This window comes from Opisthocomus hoazin, chromosome 1, assembly GCF_030867145.1.
Source record: "Opisthocomus hoazin isolate bOpiHoa1 chromosome 1, bOpiHoa1.hap1, whole genome shotgun sequence".
NCBI classification, from domain to species: Eukaryota; Metazoa; Chordata; class Aves; order Opisthocomiformes; family Opisthocomidae; genus Opisthocomus; species Opisthocomus hoazin.
Genome location: NC_134414.1, coordinates 77,745,511 through 77,764,833, shown reverse-complemented (window position 1 = coordinate 77,764,833; position 19,323 = coordinate 77,745,511). Strand labels below are relative to the sequence as shown.

The 19,323-nt window shown below is 38.8% G+C and overlaps 1 protein-coding gene across 1 annotated transcript in view; it reads left to right on the top strand.

The window, feature by feature from the left end:
• Positions 1 to 19,323, top strand: part of TMEM131 (transmembrane protein 131) — a 106,349-nt gene that overhangs the window by 68,922 nt on the left and 18,104 nt on the right. The window contains exons 14-30 of the mRNA XM_075427114.1: positions 4 to 157; positions 257 to 427; positions 746 to 856; positions 943 to 1,077; positions 1,550 to 1,654; positions 3,020 to 3,106; positions 7,160 to 7,312; positions 7,460 to 7,535; positions 7,643 to 7,760; positions 9,683 to 9,821; positions 9,931 to 10,040; positions 10,417 to 10,483; positions 11,437 to 11,588; positions 12,264 to 12,406; positions 13,351 to 13,537; positions 14,682 to 14,867; positions 18,782 to 18,940. Of these exons, the coding sequence (XP_075283229.1) occupies positions 4 to 157; positions 257 to 427; positions 746 to 856; positions 943 to 1,077; positions 1,550 to 1,654; positions 3,020 to 3,106; positions 7,160 to 7,312; positions 7,460 to 7,535; positions 7,643 to 7,760; positions 9,683 to 9,821; positions 9,931 to 10,040; positions 10,417 to 10,483; positions 11,437 to 11,588; positions 12,264 to 12,406; positions 13,351 to 13,537; positions 14,682 to 14,867; positions 18,782 to 18,940 (2,253 nt within the window). The remainder of the gene's footprint in view (positions 1 to 3; positions 158 to 256; positions 428 to 745; positions 857 to 942; positions 1,078 to 1,549; positions 1,655 to 3,019; positions 3,107 to 7,159; positions 7,313 to 7,459; positions 7,536 to 7,642; positions 7,761 to 9,682; positions 9,822 to 9,930; positions 10,041 to 10,416; positions 10,484 to 11,436; positions 11,589 to 12,263; positions 12,407 to 13,350; positions 13,538 to 14,681; positions 14,868 to 18,781; positions 18,941 to 19,323) is intronic.

The following is a 19,323-nucleotide window of genomic DNA, read 5'->3' as shown; positions in this document are numbered from 1 at the left end:
TAGATATTTAGGATTTGATCATGCTGCCACACTCTTTCACATCCGTGATAATGCTGCTGATTCTGTGGAAAGGCCAATCTATCTAACAAACACATTCAGTTTTGCAGTCCTTATACATGATGTTGTGTTACCAGAAGAAACAAAAACAATGTTTAAAGTAAGCCCCATTTCAGTTAACGTTTTACTTAATAGTAAATGTGTGATGTGCTGCACTTTTTAAAATTGTAACACTGTTCTTCATTGTTCACTGATCTAGGTCCAGAACTTCAGTAAACCAGTCTTAATTCCGCCTAATGAATCCAGATATATTTTTACACTTCGTTTTATGCCTTCCACATCATCTATTCATATAGATAACAATATTTTACTCATCACCAATGCTTCTAAATTTCACCTACCTGTCCGAGCATACACAGGATTTTTAGATGTAAGTATTTTCCTTTTTTAGCTACATTAGACTTACAGGGGCAGACTTCATAGGACTGTTTTAATTCTTTATTCTACTTCTGTAAGAGGATGGCTTTTTTAATTCAAAAATTATTTTACCAGTTCTTTCCCTAAACAGCTTCAGTTACTGCTGAATAATTTTGGTTTATTCCCGGTAGTTTTACTTAGAAAATTTATAGAATTTTGAGCTTGTCACGGTACTGCTGTATTAGACTTACTAATGCATTTGTTAATGAGCTGAGAGTTTGAGCATGTTTATATTTAACTTATGCTATAATACCTGTATCAATCTTTCTAGTACTTTGTACTGCCTCCAAAAACCGAGGAACGTTTTATAGATTTTGGCATACTGAGTGCCACAGAAGCTACCAGCATTTTATTTGCAGTCATCAACAGCAATCCGATAGAGGTAAGGATGGATCTATTTTTAGTTTGCCTTTTAAAAAATTTACGTCAGTGTTGTTACTGAAAACAGTACCTTTTGTTCTTTTAAAGCTGGCTGTAAAAAGTTGGCATATTATAGGGGATGGTTTGGCCATAGAACTTCTAACAACTGAAAAAGGAAACAGAACAACAGTAATTGCAAACCACCATGAACTACAAAATGCTAGTGCATCCGATCAGTCTTCAGTAAGTAATCCTTTGAATCCATTGCTTAAAGCAAGATTTAGGAGGGGGGAAATAAAGAGACAAATCTGTGCAGCTTCTTGCAGTTTCATTTTAGCAGGGGGTAGGGAGGATAAGAATTTTTAATTTTTGTCTGAATTTGAGTACAATAAAGCACAAAGAATTTTAAAATGTATTTTAAGAACTAGTATTATGTTCAGATTTGGTTAGATTTTGAAAGGAGAAGCTTCAGAAACAGTAACTTCCATGCCCTCAGATGATACTTGTCATTTGTTTTGGAAGAGTGGAATTTATCACTTCAAGGAGTAGATAATTTTTGTGTTAGTAACCTAAGTGTTTGAATTTTTCTTTTTACCAATGACAGTTGTTTGAAATGGATTTTGATTCAGTTTAAAGAAATAAGAGGGTGTTGCGTATGCTTTTATTTTTTTGTTTAGTGGAATACAGTGGATGACTCTTGTTCTACCATTTACAGGTGATACTAGCATCAGGGTATTACGCTGTGTTTAGAGTAAAACTAATAGCAAAGGAACTGGAAGGAATTCATGATGGAGCTGTACAAATCACGACAGATTATGAGGTATTTTTATTGTGTATTCATGGATATTGCCCAAATGATACGTTCAATTTTTAAGCGTGATGTTCTAAGAGTTGTATTAGTGGACAGATTGCAGTATCGAGGAGAAGTCGAGGCTGGAAAGGACCTCTAGAGGTGAAGTTATCTCTGCAAGTTAACCCTGCATCAAACAGCAGTAATGCTACTTAAGCTGTGTCTTCTCTAAAGGAATGAAGAAAGACTTGGATTATTATTTTTTTTTTCTGCCTTTCAGAAATATGCATTTAAATCTGACCTAATGCTTTGCGTTATGGGTTATTCAGTGGCTTGACACATGCTCAAAGAATCAATGCATGGATCTTTTGGCATAACACATGCTCACAATGTGCTTTTTGGTACATTGTCAGTTACTGAAATTGAGCTATAATTTCTGAGGGTTTTTTGTCAAAACCCAGTGTGAAAGTTGTTTTGGAGAAATCAGTTTGCTGACAGGTGATGAAACAGAGTCATTACACTAAGATTAGTAAGGGAGAGAAGAAAAACCAATTAATTTTCAACTTCATATGCCTTTCCTGTTAATAAATTGTTTTGCAGAAGAGAGAGATTCTAATACGTAATGGAATCTGTATTTAATATATTTGGGTGATACACACAGAAAAGAATAAATGTGACACACAGTGCTTATGAAGTCAGGAAACAATATAGCTTGTTGTGTGGTTCTGATGAAGCTACAAAAAAAGGGAAATTCCTAATTTCTGCCAGTTGTCTGAGATTTTAAGCTTGTTTTAAATCTGTCCGTACATGTATATGACCCTGCAGTTATATAACCTGAAGCAGTTTATTTCCTTGCTTGTTCTTACAAGTTATTCTACTTGTGTTGGTAGCTTTAATAATACACAGAAAGGATCTCATTGGCGTCCCTACCACACTCTTTTCTAAGTCTACATCTGTCTCGAGGTCTTACGATGACTTCTAATGTTTTTTGCGAAGTTTGATATAGCCTCTTCCCTTGTGATCATATACTTTGTAGATGCTGTCCTGCTGTTTTCAATGCAGGAAGCCCCATTCACGTGAGACCTATATAATGCCCCATCGGAGAACTTATATTTAAACTGTGCTTTTGTGTTCCCTGTTGAGCGGTGCTAAGTACGACTGAGCAAAGGTGTGTTTCCTGATGGTATGGAGTGACTGTTCTCAGTATGATGACGTGTTGAAATCTTAATTCACGTCTCCACGTTTTAAATGTATATATAAACCTAGACTATGTGAATTGTAGAATTTCAGGGTTTTGTTATTCTATACAATTTAGAAGTGGAAGAGACATTTAAAGGCTGCAATTCAAGTATTTTTTCCCTAAACTTTTCTTGGTTTTTGTTTTTTGTTTTCCAGATTTTAACTATACCAGTGAAGGCAGTGATTGCTGTAGGCTCACTGACCTGCTCCCCAAAACATGTTTTTCTTCCGCCTTCTTTTCCGGTAAGAGAGTTGGGTCATGGCATTAAATGTTTTATTGCTGTGTCTTTTATTTGTCTGTCTTTTTCAAGAGAAACCACAGTCTTGAATTGTTGCATGTCAAATTGCTGGAGAGATTGTGCTGCCAAACTGTTACGATTCAGTTTGTTGCTATTTTTTGGTGTGCTTTTTTCCCCCCCCATGTGTTGCAAGCGTAAGTTATCCTATGTCTCCTCTACTGCCCACTGGGATGGGGTCTTGGAATGCTGATAAGATCCCAACCCTGATTCTTTGCAGCTTCCTTCGAATGAAGCTGTGGTCACTTCCATGTGCGTTAGCACCCAGAGTGAGAGCGAGATGAAATTGCTCAAATGCATTTTTCAAATTCCTGAAGTGTAATACCAAAGACAACAAAGCCAGCTAATAAAATGATGTTTCCGTTTAAGAAGTCCTTGATCTCCATGGAAGCGTTGTTGTATTGTTTCCACACTGAAAGTAGATCTTCTCAAGGCTACATGGTGGAGTACATGAACAGGACAACAGGAAAGCTGTCTGAGTCTACAACTCTCTGCAAAAGCATGTCATGGCAGTTTTTGTCCCTGCTCCTGCAGCAGGTTTTATTCAGTGAGTGCGGAAAGCAGCTTCTTTTCTCATGGCTGCAGACTCCAGCAGCAACCTCTTAATCAGATGGTGGTTTCTTCTCACTGGGCATTCATCATAGCCACAGAAGCATGTGCAGTCAAGGCGTATTGACTTTGCAGTTGGTATTTCATTGAAGTCTGAACTTTATGTGACTTTCTGATGAGGGGGAATGTAATATGGTGGAAAACATGAGGAAGAATTTCTTCCTTCTGAGGGTGACAGAGCACTGGAACAAGCTGCCCAGGGAGGTTGTGGAGTCTCCTTCTCTGGAGATATTCAAGACCCGCCTGGACGCGGTCCTGTGCAGCCTGCTGTAGGTGACCCTGCTTCGGCAGGAGGGTTGGACTAGATGACCCACAGAGGTCCCTTCCAACCCCTACCATTCTGTGATTCTGTAAAATCATAGGGAGAGAGAGTGAAAACTGGGAGGGGGCGGGAGCAGCAAAAGGTGATAGAGGTGGCAGTTTTCTGAAAGGATAAAGCTAACTCCATGCGTGTTGGTGGAAATGGCTTTTGTTTCCTTGTCTGTCCTGCTTAGTCTTAATCTGTTGTAGAGCATCGCCTGTTCTTGCCTCCTCTTCCAATAGCTCCTTACTATCTCCTGCTTATCTCACAATTTGTGTATTGTTAAATAGTAGATTTTCACTGGCTCTGTATCAAATGCTTCATGTCTAGCAGAGAAATTATAATGTTTTTGAAAAGTAGTGCAGTAGGTCTCATCGGAGGAAGATAGGTCAGTCAGCAGGACGTAGCAGATCATTGCTACAGTTGCCCCATTATCCATTCCATCTCCCTTCTGATCTCCTACTTCACAAATTGTTCTGAAGTCTTCTGCTACTCTTGAGGTCAAACATGCCTACAGTTGCGCAGATCACTTGTTATTTTTTATCTTTGGGATCTCTGTTTCCTACTTGACTACATGACCTCACCATTACATGGATATTTATTACACTGACTGCCATATCTCTCACTTCATCTATGAACTGCTCCATAGGCCTTTGATAAACTGAAATAATTAAAGGTCTGTTTCCTGTTCTTTCACCAAAAATAAAGCAATTTCTATATTCTGTATCCTAGTTTATATATTCTAATTCCTGGCAAGATCATGGTCTCTCTTGAATGCCACATTCAAAAAAAAAAATTACTACTTTATGGCCCAAAATGGAACAAAATATTTTAATCTTTCTTAATTTTGTTCTAACTGGAATGGCTAAATAGTTTCTCAGTGTATCTTAGTATACGCCCAAGGTCTTGGACAGCTTGATATTTTTGTTTGTTTGCTTGCTTTTGTTTTGTTTTGGCAGGTGTGACTTCTTGTAGCACCTGTGTTTCTCAGCCTGTAAGGCACAGCTCCCTCGCCGTCATCATTTTCTCATCCTCATACTGCTGTGATTTTTATTGGCTTCATGCTCTTTTTTAGTAATGTGTTCACATAATTATTCCTTCAGGGGACCTATGGGCTCCTGCATTTTGTTTGGGAGTAGAGATTCAGATGTAATTATCACCTTGGACAAGAGTGTAGACTGCTGTCTTCAAGCCCCAAGGTTTTCAGAGCAGTCAGCTTTGCTTACTGCTGTTAGTTGATCACCTAGCTCTTTTGATGTTTGAGAACATTGACAGCAGACTTTTCCTTTTTCTTGGATTTATTTCACAGTAAACTTGTGATCACTGGATTCATGATACTCTTGCATCTAGTTGCTCTGTAATGCCTCCATTGCTTATGAAAATAAGCCTGAAATAGCATCAGTTCTTCTTGTTTCAGTGTTTGGTAGAGAAATTAGACAGCTATGACATCCAGGAATAGCTAGGCACTACAATTTTAGTAACTCTTGCTTTTCAGTTCATACTTGGGATGTAATTCTCCTGCAGCTGCCCAGCTCCCAGTGCTGTCTGTCTCTGTTTATCATTTTAGTGTCTTTGCACCGGAGTCTGATGGCTGGTATTCTGTCGAAGTTTGTCAGCAATACACTGACAGTGGATACAGGCCTTGTGAAGATCAGTGTCTTGATTTAAACAGACCTTAGCTGTGTTGACTTCTGCTTCATAATGGCTTTCGTTTTTAGCTCACAGTGCCACCTCTCTTAACTCTTCCCTGATCAAAGCTCGTCGTGAGGACCTCTGTGCTGAATAGCATTGTTCAGTTTTTCTTGTTACTGATGGGTAAAGTCGTCTTCCCTTATCTGTGGTTTCATCCTTGAATGCTGAATAAGGGTCTTGGTAAAATACTGCTCATTTGTTCTACAGAGTTTAACAAACCTTTACCTTGCCCAGTTGACGGCAGTTTGTTACTCGTAGGATTCTGTAGATGAAGCTTAGACTCCCCTCCTCTTCAGCTTAACAGGACCATACCGTTTAGAGATCTATTTTTGTAGTTTCTTTCCCTCTGTAGTTGCTACGATTGAAACTGTTAAAGTATGTGACTGTTTCCTGAGGCCACAGTCAAATTTCAAACCTGCCATCTCCCCACTTCAGTCCTTACCTTGAGAACTTTTAAAAAAGCTGAAAGTATTGATTTAAGAGGAACGTGAAGAACTCTAATTGTGTTCATTAAAAGGTAGTCTTGGGTATTTAAATTTGTTTGTATTCATTGATTTTATATAAATCTGAAATCTGGTCACTGGTCCTGAGTTGCACTTGTTTGTTTGTTTGTTTGTTTCTTTATTTGTTTACTCTGTACTTGTCAGGGTTGGGTTTTGAGATAAGGTGAAACACATGGCCACAGAATCATTGATTTACAAGTGAGGGCAGAGGGAGAGCTTGAGCGTTCTGATGATTCTGGTGGTGACAAACAATTAAACTGCATGTTCTATGCTTAAAGGGTAAAACGATGTTTGGCTCGGAAGTGGAGGTAGGGTGTAAAGGTGTGGGGAAGAAACTTGCACTGTTTCCTTTTTAAATGTTGTAATTTTAGTGCCTGGTGCCTTCATTTCATCGGGAATAGGAAGGAGGATTTGTACCTATGTTTTTAAATGCCCTCTGTCACCTGTAGTGTTTGTAATCTGCAGCTTCACTCTGCTGTTCCTTTCGGGTTATTTCTGGTTACTAAAAGCTACGTACTAGATCTCTTACAAGAAGCTTGTTTCCCTTTTGTAGCAGGAGGCTCAGAAAACCAAAGCTTTCTCTTGCCTTTCCTACTGTGGTACATTTTTAACATGATTTGATTAAGAAGAACTGTTGCCCTAGCTCTTCAAGAGACCTAAGGTGTACTTATTTTTGAAAGAGGGATGAACTGTGTTTGGAAGCAGATGGAGGAAAGAATGCGACTTCACAGACATCTTGAAGTGTTACAAGCGGCATTTTTTTAAGATAGCATAGTTAAAAATCTCAATTTAGCATTTCAGCTCTGCTGTGGTCTTTGCCAGTCTGCATAAATAAATACATATGCCAAGGAAAATGCATATCCTGCAGACTCTTTTCATCTTCTCTTTTCTGTAGGGGAAAATAGTTCACCAGAGCCTGAACATTATGAACTCCTTTTCTCAGAAGGTGAAAATACAACACATACGCTCCCTTTCAGAAGATGTAAGGTTTTATTATAAGAGGCTAAGAAGTAATAAAGAAGATTTAGAGCCAGGAAAAAAATCAAAGGTTTGTTTATGACTTACATCTACATGTTTACAAGTTCTCCGTTATATATAGCATATGTTAAATTTCTGTGGTCTTCAGAAATCTTCTTTTTTGTTTGGTCATTACATTTGCTGTGCAGTTTATTAACTGCTCTCTTCTGTTTTGCAGATTGCAAATATTTATTTTGATCCTGGTTTACAATGTGGAGATCATTGTTATGTAGGATTGCCTTTTCTATCTAAATGTAAGTAACATTCAACATTATAATGAAAATCTTTTTTAAAAAAAAAAGTTTTCTCATTAAGCAATAATTTTTACATGAAGAGTTTAAACCCCACTTATTTCTTTAAGCGGAATCTAAAGTTCAGCACAGCGTAGCAATGCAAGATGATGCATGGGATTCAGACTGGGATTTGTATGAGAACTTATTTAAAGAGTGGACAGAGATAAAAAAGAACTTGAGCCATAGGTAAGTATTTTATCCCTGTTACTTTCTCAGGCCGTAAATCACTAGATAATTCTGCGTTATGCGTGCTTGTACAAATACAGGGTTTCTTAATATCGCAGTGTTCTTTGAGAGGGGGCCAAGAAGGAGTTACTTGGCCTTCTTTGCAAACCCTTTGAAGAGAACATTTTAGAAGTTAAAGGTAATAATTTCCTCAAGTCAAACACAAGATTGAAAGTTACAATTCACTGGAGTATGCTGCAGTTCTTGAAAACATGGCAACAGCAAGGCAGTCTCTGCGCTGCAAAAAATTCCTGAAACAGATTATACTGTTTGTGCAGTATCCCTGCTTTATCTGTTTTAAAGGAGTAACCTCAATATCCATCTAAGATTTCATAAGGTTGCTGCTATTCTGAGATTATTGCATTTCAGTGAATTGTCAAATTGTCTGGTATTTCTCCTTGAGGTTTGCTGAATGGAAGGTGATTAATGATTGCTATTTAATTTTTAGAAAAAGTCAAACTCTGTTGGCTGCTGTATACCTTTTAAACATCTGCCTTCTCATACATAAAGAGATTTTATGTCCAAGAGACAGAAGTTAGCATTAACAGCAAGTGTATGTGTCTCTTGTGATGATAGCATCCAGACTACCATTTCAAAAAAAGGTGTGCATGTTTCCAGAAAACCAAAATGACTGTATATAGCTGAACAGACTAGCAAAAGTGTGCCTCCTTTATCACTTTTTTTTGTTATAATGCTCATTTATTAATAATTCCTGAACAAATTTTGATCTAAACAGAATCCTCTATGTAGCCACACTGGTACCTTTAAAGAATGTCCTATCACCTACAGTATGAGGACAGTAAAGGAAAATCCTATTAAAAACTACCTCTGAGTAAGCAGCAGTTCTAGCTAGAATGTACAGTGCTTTTCTATTATTTAATACATAATCTAGAATATGTAGTGCTTTTAAAAAGAGTTAAAATTAACCAACTATCCAAGGCAGCATTCAGCAAAGGAGAAGCTGCTTCTTCTGGATACAGAGGGTTTTCTGACTTGGGCATTTGGAGTCTCTCCAAAATACTTTTCTGGTTCTGACATCAAGCATTTCATTTGTTTTGCTGACTGGAGAACTCAGTACTGTTGGTCTTGTTTCAGCTCATGTGGGGAGCGTGTAGAACAGCAACCAAGTCTCTTGCAGAGGTTGGTTAATAGCAAAGTGCTTCCTTCATGGGTGGAAACAGTAGCTGGTACCAAGCAAGACCAGTTCAGGTTTGCTTTAGATTTTAGGCAGCTCTGTAGGCACGTACTCCATGTATCCATTGCAGCTAGAGCACGTGTACAGATGTACGTGACACATGTGCAGTGATGCCTGGAGATTGTATTGGAAACAGACTGTGGGAGGACTGGTATTGTTCCTTTCTGCTGTTCATACCTTTGCAAACCATCAAATATATTTTGGGTTATTTTTCTTCCTGATCTGAATCTCAGTGTTATTCTCAATATTGTTTTCCATGATAGTAAGAGCTAGGCACTTCCTAATGAAGGATAAAATTTGTGTCTCACTGTCCGGAGTGCAGCGACTTAAGAGAAATGCAAATACTGAAAGCTTTGTGAGGCAGTGTAGAAGCCCTACCCCATTTTCTGCTCACCTTTTCCGTAAATAGGCCATAACAGAACTTTGAATGGATGGGTATTGGTAACAATACCTAAATAGGGAATCTCTGGGTTGGTCCCATATAGAATGTTTTGTCGTCTCTGTTGGCGTGTTTTAATAGCAGTGCATATGGGCAAAGCTCAGTGGGTTTTTTTATTTGCCTATCAGTCTAATGTACCGTGCTGTTTCTCAAACTACTGTCGTTTTCAGGGTGCCTTTAAGCACTCTGTTTTTTCCAGGCTTTTCCAATGTTAGTCCTGTAAAGTAAGTTTTGTCACTGTTTCTCCAGACTGGACGCTGTATTTGAAGTAGACACAGATCTTCAGAAGGCTGTCCGGTTGAAAATTACAGCAGAAATGGCCTGGCCTTCCATACTCAGCTCACCGCGCCATCTAAGCTTCCCTCTTACCAACACAAACAGTTCATCAGTAAGTTATGTTGTTGATAGTAGCATTTTGTAGGGACTGCATTTTTCATTGCTGTTTCTGTTTACATTAACCACCACGTAAACTTCATAAAAATTGTGTTTCTGAATAGGAAGAAGAGATCTTTCTAGAAAATCCAGCTGATGTTCCTGTGTATGTTCAGTTTCTTCCTGTAGCTCTGTATTCGAACCCATCCACCTTTGTTGACAAGATGTTAGAACGGTAAGTGTGGCTGTAGAGTAGTGAGGCCATTCTCACTCTACAGCAAAACGCGTTTTATAAAAAATGCATGCAGTATTGGGCAGCTGTGTTGGTAGTTACAGTTTTGGCCACTTCTAGAATTTGAATCATTAGCCCAATTAAGAACTGAATCTAGGCTGATTGCCACTGAATGCACATCTGTATTTTTTGCTGAGTGAAAACTGTGTTTCCATTTTTTCCTTAACTTGGGGTGGGGGTGGGGGGAAATTGAATGATCCTTTCAGCTGCATGTTGTTTGATTCCTACCATCAGTTCTTGATTTGTGCAAAAATCCTTCAGTGCAAGTATGTGATTATCTTCCCTGATCTGGGGAAAAAAAATTGCATGTCTGTTTCAGGTTTAATTTGAGTAAGCCAACTAATTTCAATCTGAGGACTCTAGAGTTCCAGGTCTTCAGAAATTGCGTAAGTATTCCAGTGCTTTCTTTAGATTTTTAAATGTGGATTTAATAATTAACATTTTTAATGTCTTCAAATTTAGGTATTAGTATGTGTGAAAAATGTGAGGCTTCTGCTGGATATATTCAGGGAATTAGGAAAAGTAGTATTTCTTATAACAGTTTAAAATGTTGCTTTTTCTGTATGTTTACAATAAGATTGCGGAAGTTACAGGAAGACAGCATTTATTCATTCTGTTACTGATACAGGATTATTTTCTTTGGTAGAGTGGTTGGTAGTTCTAAAGTTAGCAAAATATTGAGTTTTCCATAGCTTTGTTCTTTATTTTAAATGATTTGAGTTTTGTGGACAACTTTTAAGAGTGTGCTTTTTCATCTAGAGCATGCAACATCCTGGACGTTTTTCTTTTCTCATCGAATATATACGCCTTTGCCCCGCTGTAGGCTTAGATTAGCAGTTTGATGCTTGCACAGTATCTAAAGGCAAACTTAGCAAAATACACTTTTTTTCAGTAGTTCCTCTGTTTTAAGTTGGCTTTTTTTCCCTTTTTGCCTTTACTTAGGAAAAACAATATTCTAAAAATGTTTTAACAATGGAACATTTTGAGGGTTGAAAATATTACATAATGGCTTAATGCTAATTTGGTGTTTAAAATATACATTTTAAAAACTTCTGGACTCTTCCATCTACTAGAGCTTTATGAATTCACATGTGTATGGTTTAGCTCAGTTCTGTCTTGCTGTGTTCTGCTTCATAATAAACACAGTCGGTTTAGTAGTAAGTAGGGAAATTCTTGTGCTGTCAGACTTTCTGGTTAAAAAAAAACAGTGTATGTCATTGGGCAGTACACTTCTTTATGACAGACCAGTTTTCTAGCTAAAATAATATAATTTCTATCAAATATATATAAAAATTTTCTATTTTTAAGAGTGTTACTTTGTTTTCCCCACTCTCTTAAGGTCCAGCCACTGCAGAGCACTGTAGGACTTACAAAGGGCCTGCCTCGTCATTCAGTTTTAAGCCTAATATTAAAACCTGGTGAGAGAAAGTCTGTCAAAGTAAAGTTCACTCCAGTTGTTAATAAAACTGTTTCATCATTAATTGTTATCAGGTACGATAGCTCTTTCTGAAATGAGTATAAATTTTTCTGATGTTTTTTATTTATATATAAGAGCATACTTATGGTCAACTGTCAATAAGAAACTATCGCTTTTACAAGAATAACTGTAGAATCATATGTGTCTGGAGACATTATTTAAATTTATTTGTTAAATTACTAATTTAAATGTAACTGTGATATGTTTTACAGTAGTTAAACTATATTCAGTACGTACTTTCTAATGTAAATATATAATCCACTGTTATACTTGGAGACTTGAATTCTTAAACACTACACTATCTTGAAAATGGGGACTCTAGTTAGAGATGCCATTTGCAAAACCAAGCTGCAATGCAAGTTCAGTCTTCCTGCTGAAGAGCTCGGTTTGAATAACTATTCCACTTTTATATCAGGTGTGATACATTACTATGATGATGAAATATAAACTTCAACTAGTACCTCATGGGGCTTTTTATTTGTATGCGGTGTTGTGATTTCTTAGGTGTTTGTCTTGCAAACACTGTATTCCCCACTACTTACTTCCATATTGTGGGGAATTATATGTTGACCTGCTTGCATTTCTGCCCTCTAGATTTGGGACAGAATTTCGTAGTTGCAGAGGGGCTTGCAGGAGCAATAGACTGCCTGATCCTTTCATGAATGTTTCCCCTTTTCATTTGTACACAGAAATAATTTGACTGTAATAGATGCCATAATGGTACAAGGACAAGGAGCGATTGAGAGCTTGAAGGTTGCAGGCAAACCTCCTGGTCCAGGGAGTTCTTTACGCTTTAAAATCACAGAAGCATTATTAAAAGACTGTTCAGAAAGTGAGTATTTTGTGAGCTACTATGCTGAATGGAAATTACATTTTACATGTACAACTCGAAATGCGTGGAAATACTGTTTTTCCTGTGTTCTAGTGCCCCAGAAATTTCACTCCTTTAAATACTTTAAATTTTCTTCATTCAGACAGAAAATGAAGTATTTTATAGAAAGTGAAGTATTTTACCTTTTTCATTTTAGTGTGAAAAGTAGGAAAGATGAAACTAAAGCCCTTCATCCACTAAAATTCAAGATAGAAGAGGTGAAGATCCTAGTGCATTTACTAGCATAATCTCTAATTCCTAAATTTCAGTCAAACTGGGTCACAGATGCAACTTTCTGTGGTTTTGATTCCCCCCCCTCCCTGACCCCTTCAGAATCAGTATGCACATAGCCAACATGGAAAAAGGTAGGGTGTGTTCCTCGATGAAAATTAAATCCCAACCAGATTCTACTCCAGGGTCGGACGTTTTCCGCTCTGTGGCCCAGGCTTGCTTCTGAGAGGAGAGGTAGGAGTACCTGTATTACCAAAGGACCTGATAAAAAGAGGTTGTTGTTATTGGATTTTATTTTTAAAACACACACAAAAAAGTTTTAATTCTCCTCATGCTGGGATTTTTCGCAGAATACCACAACACTAAGCAGTATGTCAAAGAACTTTCCAGCTTAGATGATTTTTTGTGAGGCAGCAGTGCTATCAGAAGTTTGGGGGCGTTTGTTTTTTCCCTGATGTGTTAGAGGGCTGTGGAATTGTCCGGCTGCCCTACCTTGACAGGGATGAGAATCTGGCTGCAGAGATTTCTACAGGTTGCGTAAGGATTTCCACGGGCCTCGCGAGTCCCCTTCCCTTCTGTAATACTGACAGAACTCTCTTCTGCTGTAGAGTGTGAATGTAGTGAAGGGTATCTGTTTAGCACAGCATTAACTGCTTTCTGCTGTTTGTTTCCAGAAATGAAGTACAAAGAACCAAATTTCACACTGAGAAGAACGTTTAAAGTGGAAAATACCGGGCAGCTGCAGATTAATGTGAAGGCTATGGAAATCAGTGGCTACACATGTGAAGGATATGGATTTAAAGTAGTTAACTGTCATGAGTTTGCACTAAGTGCCAATGCCTCGAAAGACATAGTCATATTGTAAGTGGTTTTTCTTACGTCTAAATGGAGTCTTACATTAGGAATTCTGTATACCTAATTCTGTTTCGGAGGAAAACTGTTGGTTAAATTCTGAGGTTTTTTACTTAAGAAACCCCAAACACTCAAAGCTTAATACAATTTAAAACATAACATTTTTGTCTCTTCTTGCAAACACTATTTGATTTTTAAATAACTTCAAGTTTTCATGACTGACTGTAGTATTACTATTACTGCTGTCCAGTAAGTATAACTTACAGTGCTGCTCTGTGGCTGTTTGTATCTTTCCTTTGTTTGGGCTGTCAGTGCACAGGAGATGTAGATTTACGAATGGGCTTGGTGCATTGCAGTATGTAGAAGAGAGCTTTTAGTCTAAGGATTATTATCCTAATGCACAGCATTTTAGTCTTGGAGATTTTGTCTGTTGCCGTAATGATAGTGATTAACTCTGTCAGTTTTATTATAAAAGATCTCTGCACCAAACACTGATCTTCTAACACTGCTTGGATGTAGTTAACTATTCAGAATATGGTATCTAAAAACTTCAGAAGATGCTTGCATTCTGCAGGAGGGTGTGTGAGAGAGTGCAGGCAGTGAAACTTTGCTAGTGTTTCTGCAACAGTCGTAGTTTGTGAGGAGACGGGAACGTAATGGTGACCTTTTGAAAAGGGATGCAGTTCTGACCTGAAGTGTTTAAAAACTTTATAGCTCACGTAGTGGTTGGTTCCACTGCTTACTTACAGCTGCTGTTGAATTTTTTTCTGCATGCATAGCTTTATTTTAACAGATTTGGTCAAAACTTAATTTCAGTTGTTATATCTTCCTATGGTGTATTGGGGTAACCTGGTATCAGATGTGTTAAGCCTAGGTGTTTATCAACTTAGTCAAACACATCTTGAGGCATATGGAAGATACTTGTAAGTATTTTTAGGCTAATTGCGTGGGTGGTTATTAGTCATACTAATAGGGCTGTTTGTTATAAATTTTTGATCGGGGTGCCAGTCATGGCAGTAATTGGTGGAGTTGCCTTTTTTTTTCTTTCTTTTTTTTTTTTTTTTTTTTTTTTTAGTTTATGGGTAATATAAATTATCTCAAACTTCCATGCTATTCGTATGAAAAGTTCTAATGTGCTTTGCTTTGTTTCCAGGTTTACACCTGATTTCACTGCTTCCAGAGTCATACGTGAATTAAAATTCATCACTGCGGGAGGCTCTGAGTTCGTATTTGTCTTGAATGCATCCCTTCCATATCACATGTTAGCAACGTGTGCAGAAGCGCTCCCCAGGCCCAACTGGGAATTGGCACTGTACATAATCATCTCAGGAATAATGAGGTAGCGTGGATATGTTTGTTCTTATGTGCACGAACCGCCACTGCTTGAATACAGGTTACAGAGAAGTAGAGGTGTATTCAGTACATGCTGTAATTGTGTAAATTAGAATAGGGTGAGGTCAGAAAGGAGAACAAATTAATAAATGCCACTATGGACTGAGTGTGAACAGTTGAAGGCTGAGGAGTACTGACTTTCTGCTCAAACTGACAACAAAATAATACACTTCTTGCCTGGGCCTGTTTCCTTAAGTAAGATACATACTTCTGTTAACCCTGGTAATGTGTAAGTTTTTTGATCAATAATTAAGCCAAACTTGAATCAAATTAGGTATTAAAGCACTGCTACCTGTGAATTCCCGTAGAAATGTAAGCGTCCTTCTGGAGTGTTGTGCTTTAGAGAGATATGAGGCAGTGACTGTAATGAGCTTGGCAGATGCTGTCGATGAATTTAACTTTGCTGCCACTTGCGTGTGACAGACAACTGGTGATACTAATAATGGGATTTCTGAGAACCTGAAGGGCGTTGTTTGCAGCACTGCGCACTCGGAGGTTACGTAGTCGCATATTAATGCACCTTTTTCTCAGCAAACAGACGTGTATTAGTTGTGGTTGAAATGAGAGTTGAAAATCGTACTGCATTTTCCTAGTCTAACCTCTATCTATCTTTATTTATTTGAAATCTGAGGTTATAAGCAATGTTTCCCTGCTCACCTCTTGTATGTGAGACACTTTCCTCCACTGCCTTTGTCCAGAGAAAACCCTGGCATAGAAACTTGTAAGTTGTTACTTATCAGTAACAACAAATACTGTTTTCCTTTTTCATTAGCGTTAGGCTTATAGCTTAGTGTGAGATGGATTGCTACTCTAGATGCCTATGATGAAAAAGTGGTCTTTCCGTGTGCTGTAAATCCTAAGTATTATGGCAGATATATAATATTTCTGCATCTTTTTTTTTTTTCATACTAAGATACTGGCTTTTCCATTTTGCTGCACTGTATTACACAAGTGTTTGGTTAGGCTGCCTTTCCTTCTAGGGATTGATAAAAAGAAATAGAGAAGATAAAGTTCCAGCCTGCTTTATTTTCTTTTTTGACTCCTCAGCGCTTCCCTAAGTAAAGCAGTGTTACTTAGGAAACTTGCTTTCCTAGGTAACAGGAGAGTTTTGTTTCCTAACCAGCACTGCATTACTTGGGGAAGTGCTGAGTAAGTACTTAAGTGTTTTTCTTCTGTATATTTGCTAGAAATGTATAAGCTTAGTTTCTCTTTAGTTTATTGACAGAGTGAATAATGCTTGTCAGCTCGTAACGGTAGTTTGCGTGGATAACTTTATACATACTGTATTGGTTAATAGGACTTTACAAAAGAATACAGAATACTAATCCTTTCCCTCACTACACCTTTTTTCTACAAGTACAAAACATCCTTCTTAGCAGCAGACTAGAGAAGAGTCCTAGTGTCACCGTTTCAATAAGACGCCAAGGCCCCTGTGCGCAGGCCACCTCTGACTTTTAGGATGCCGTCAGACAGAGTTTTGCTAGTTGCCACTAAAACAATACTTCCATATTGCTGCAAAGCTGTCCTTAATTTCTGGGAATGAACAACTCCAGGAGTTTGTCTAGTTCATGTTCTTAATTTGATAGGGTGGTGTTAATTGTTGCCTTCCCTAAATGACTGTTGGTTTGGATTGTTACCATACTTGCGGCTCCACGTGTTGAAGTCCAACTCGATAGGACAGGTGCAAACACAGCAAAGGAGCCAGTCCTTTCGTGAAGAACTTGCCAGCCAGGCATGTGTGTGCTCCAGCACAGAACCGTGAGGGGAAAGAGGGACGTACCACAGTCGTTCCTGGGTGTCTGGACCGTGTTACTCCGGACTGTGTGGTGATCCTCACACTAACTTGTTTTGTAATTTAAATGTCATGAACACTTCTGTTGTTTTTTTTGTTTGTTAGTTTTTTCAATAATCATTTTTTTAAAAATCAGAAAACCCAAGCCACCACTGCTCCCACCAGCACCACACCAAAACTGGAAAGTGCAGTTAAAAAGACCACAAAATGAGATTTGTTCTGGTTTTTGTTTCAAAGCTGGTATTCATTTAGCAAACCACCGAAGTTGGCTTATGCAGAGAGAGTGGAGTCCCGGCCCAGAGAGTGGCAGTGGAGGAGAAGCCCTTGGGGTGAGCTTCTGCTGCAGCCTCCCCTGTGCAACTTCTGTGGAGCCCGGCACTGACACTGGGAGGGGAGAGCCATGGGCTCGAGGGGAGAGGGTGTCTGCCCAGCCCACCTCCATCCCAGCTTTGTAGAGCACCATGGTGGCAGAAATGTGATGCTCCTGTTGGTATCACTCTCATGAAACTTCCAAATAGCATCATAGATTACAATTAACAAGTGAAATAGATTATTCCTTACATCCCAAACGTAATTCCATTTTTGATGGCATGGCACCCAAGGCAAGCATTACTCTTTTGAGGAACAGTTTGTGTAAGCTTGTCTGAAAAATTCTCCTATTTCTTCAACTTTCTGTTGCTTGTTAACATCTTGGATGAAAATTATCTTTCCTACCTTCTGCCATTTGGTTGGATGATGAGGGGACTGGAGCATCTCTCCTACGAGAAAAGGCTGAGGGAGCTGGGCTTGTTTAGCCTGGAGAAGTGAAGGCTGAGAGGGGACCTTACAAATGCCTCTAAATACCTTAAGGATGGGTGTCGGGAGGATGGGACCAGACTCTTTTCAGTGGTGCCCAGCGACAGCACAAGGGGCAACGGGCACAAACTGAAGCATAGGAAGTTCCAGCTGAACATGAGGAAGAACTTCTTCACTCTGAGGGTGATGGAGCCCTGGAACAGGCTGCCCAGAGGGGTTGTGGAGTCTCCTTCTCTGGAGATATTCAAGACCCGCCTGGACAAGGTCCTGTGCAGCCTGCTTTAGGTGACCCTGCTTTGGCAGGGGGGTTGGGCTAGATGACCCACAGAGGCCCCTTCCAACCCCTACCGTTCTGTGATTCTGTGGTTATACATGTAGAATCCTTCTTAATCCATGGGGCAGGGGAAGGATTGCATTGATAACCAGTTGTCAACAGCTGACTTGGTCTCCAGAGTTGCTTGTATTTTTAGTGACAGTTAAAACTTTAAAGATGACATCTAGAGTAGATTCTTTTAGCCAAGATGAAGCAAGCGCTGTCTCATCCCTTTGTGTCAATTGATGCTGGTTTTCATACATTTGGCTTAGAAAAACTGGCAGTCAGAATGGGGGGAGAACAGAAACCGAAGCTGCTAATTTAAAGTTCTTTTCTCATAAACTTTCTAGGGTAATAGGCAAGGCAAGCTTTAGTCATCGTCATTGTGTCTCCTTCCCCCGAAACTCCCACCTGGTTAGAAGATGAGATCGATAGCAGTGCGATGAAGGTCTCTGCAGTGGTTTTATTGCTTCATTCAAAAATATAGTTCACTGCAGTGCATTATGTAAGTGGAGAACTCCTAAACACGGTATTGCAGCAGACGCAGTTAGTTGTAAAACTCCTTGAAGTAATGCTCTCAAATTTTTCTTCTCTGAGCAGCAGTACAGTTCTCCGCGGAGGGTCTCTGCTGTTAAAGTGGAACTGTGCCAACGAGCTGTGAGAGCTGCTGACCACTTGGATGCCATTTTAGTATTTTAATTATGTCTCTCTTGTTTCTTTTGGATTAATGTTCTTGGCAACTGCGTGTCAGACTTGCATTTAGCTTCCATTCTCAGTGTTAGTGATGTGCAGATCACGCTACACTCGTGTGTTTTATGTTTCTATTAGCAAAGTTGTGATTTGGATGCAATTTTCAGCTTTTCGGTACAAGATACAAACTTTGTCTTGTGTGATTAGATTCGTTAACCTTAAAATGCTCAAAACTAAGAAACGCTTAGATGCGTGCCTCTCTTCTCTGCAGTGTGCTCTTTCTCTTGGTAATTGGAACAGCCTATCTAGAAGCTCAAGGAATTTGGGAGCCATTCAGGAGACGCTTGTCCTTTGAGGCCTCAAACCCTCCCTTTGATATGGGAAGGCCACTTGATCTCAGGAGAATAGTTGGAATTTCATCTGACGGAAAGTAAGTATATGCTTGGGGTTTCTGTGGGACATTTTCCCCATTTTTTTCCTCTTTAGTTGCAAGGCCAGTAAGAAAGTAATACTGCTTTTTAGAACAGGTGAATGAATAAAGATCTTCCCAGATACTTACAAAAAGATGGCATGGATAAAAAGATGGTTTTTGTGAATACTCATCTTTTGGGGGAAAAAAAGAAAGAAAAAAACACGACCAAAACCAAACCTTGTCAAGTTTCCTGTTAATGTTCTCAAAAATGAAAGGTATAGACTGCAGAAAAATTGCAGGCCAGAAGTTCCTACCTTTGGTGTCTTAAGTTAAAAAAAGATCTTCTCCTTTCAGTGTTCCCTCCAACATACATATTGACTGTCATTTCACTGTGGTTTTGT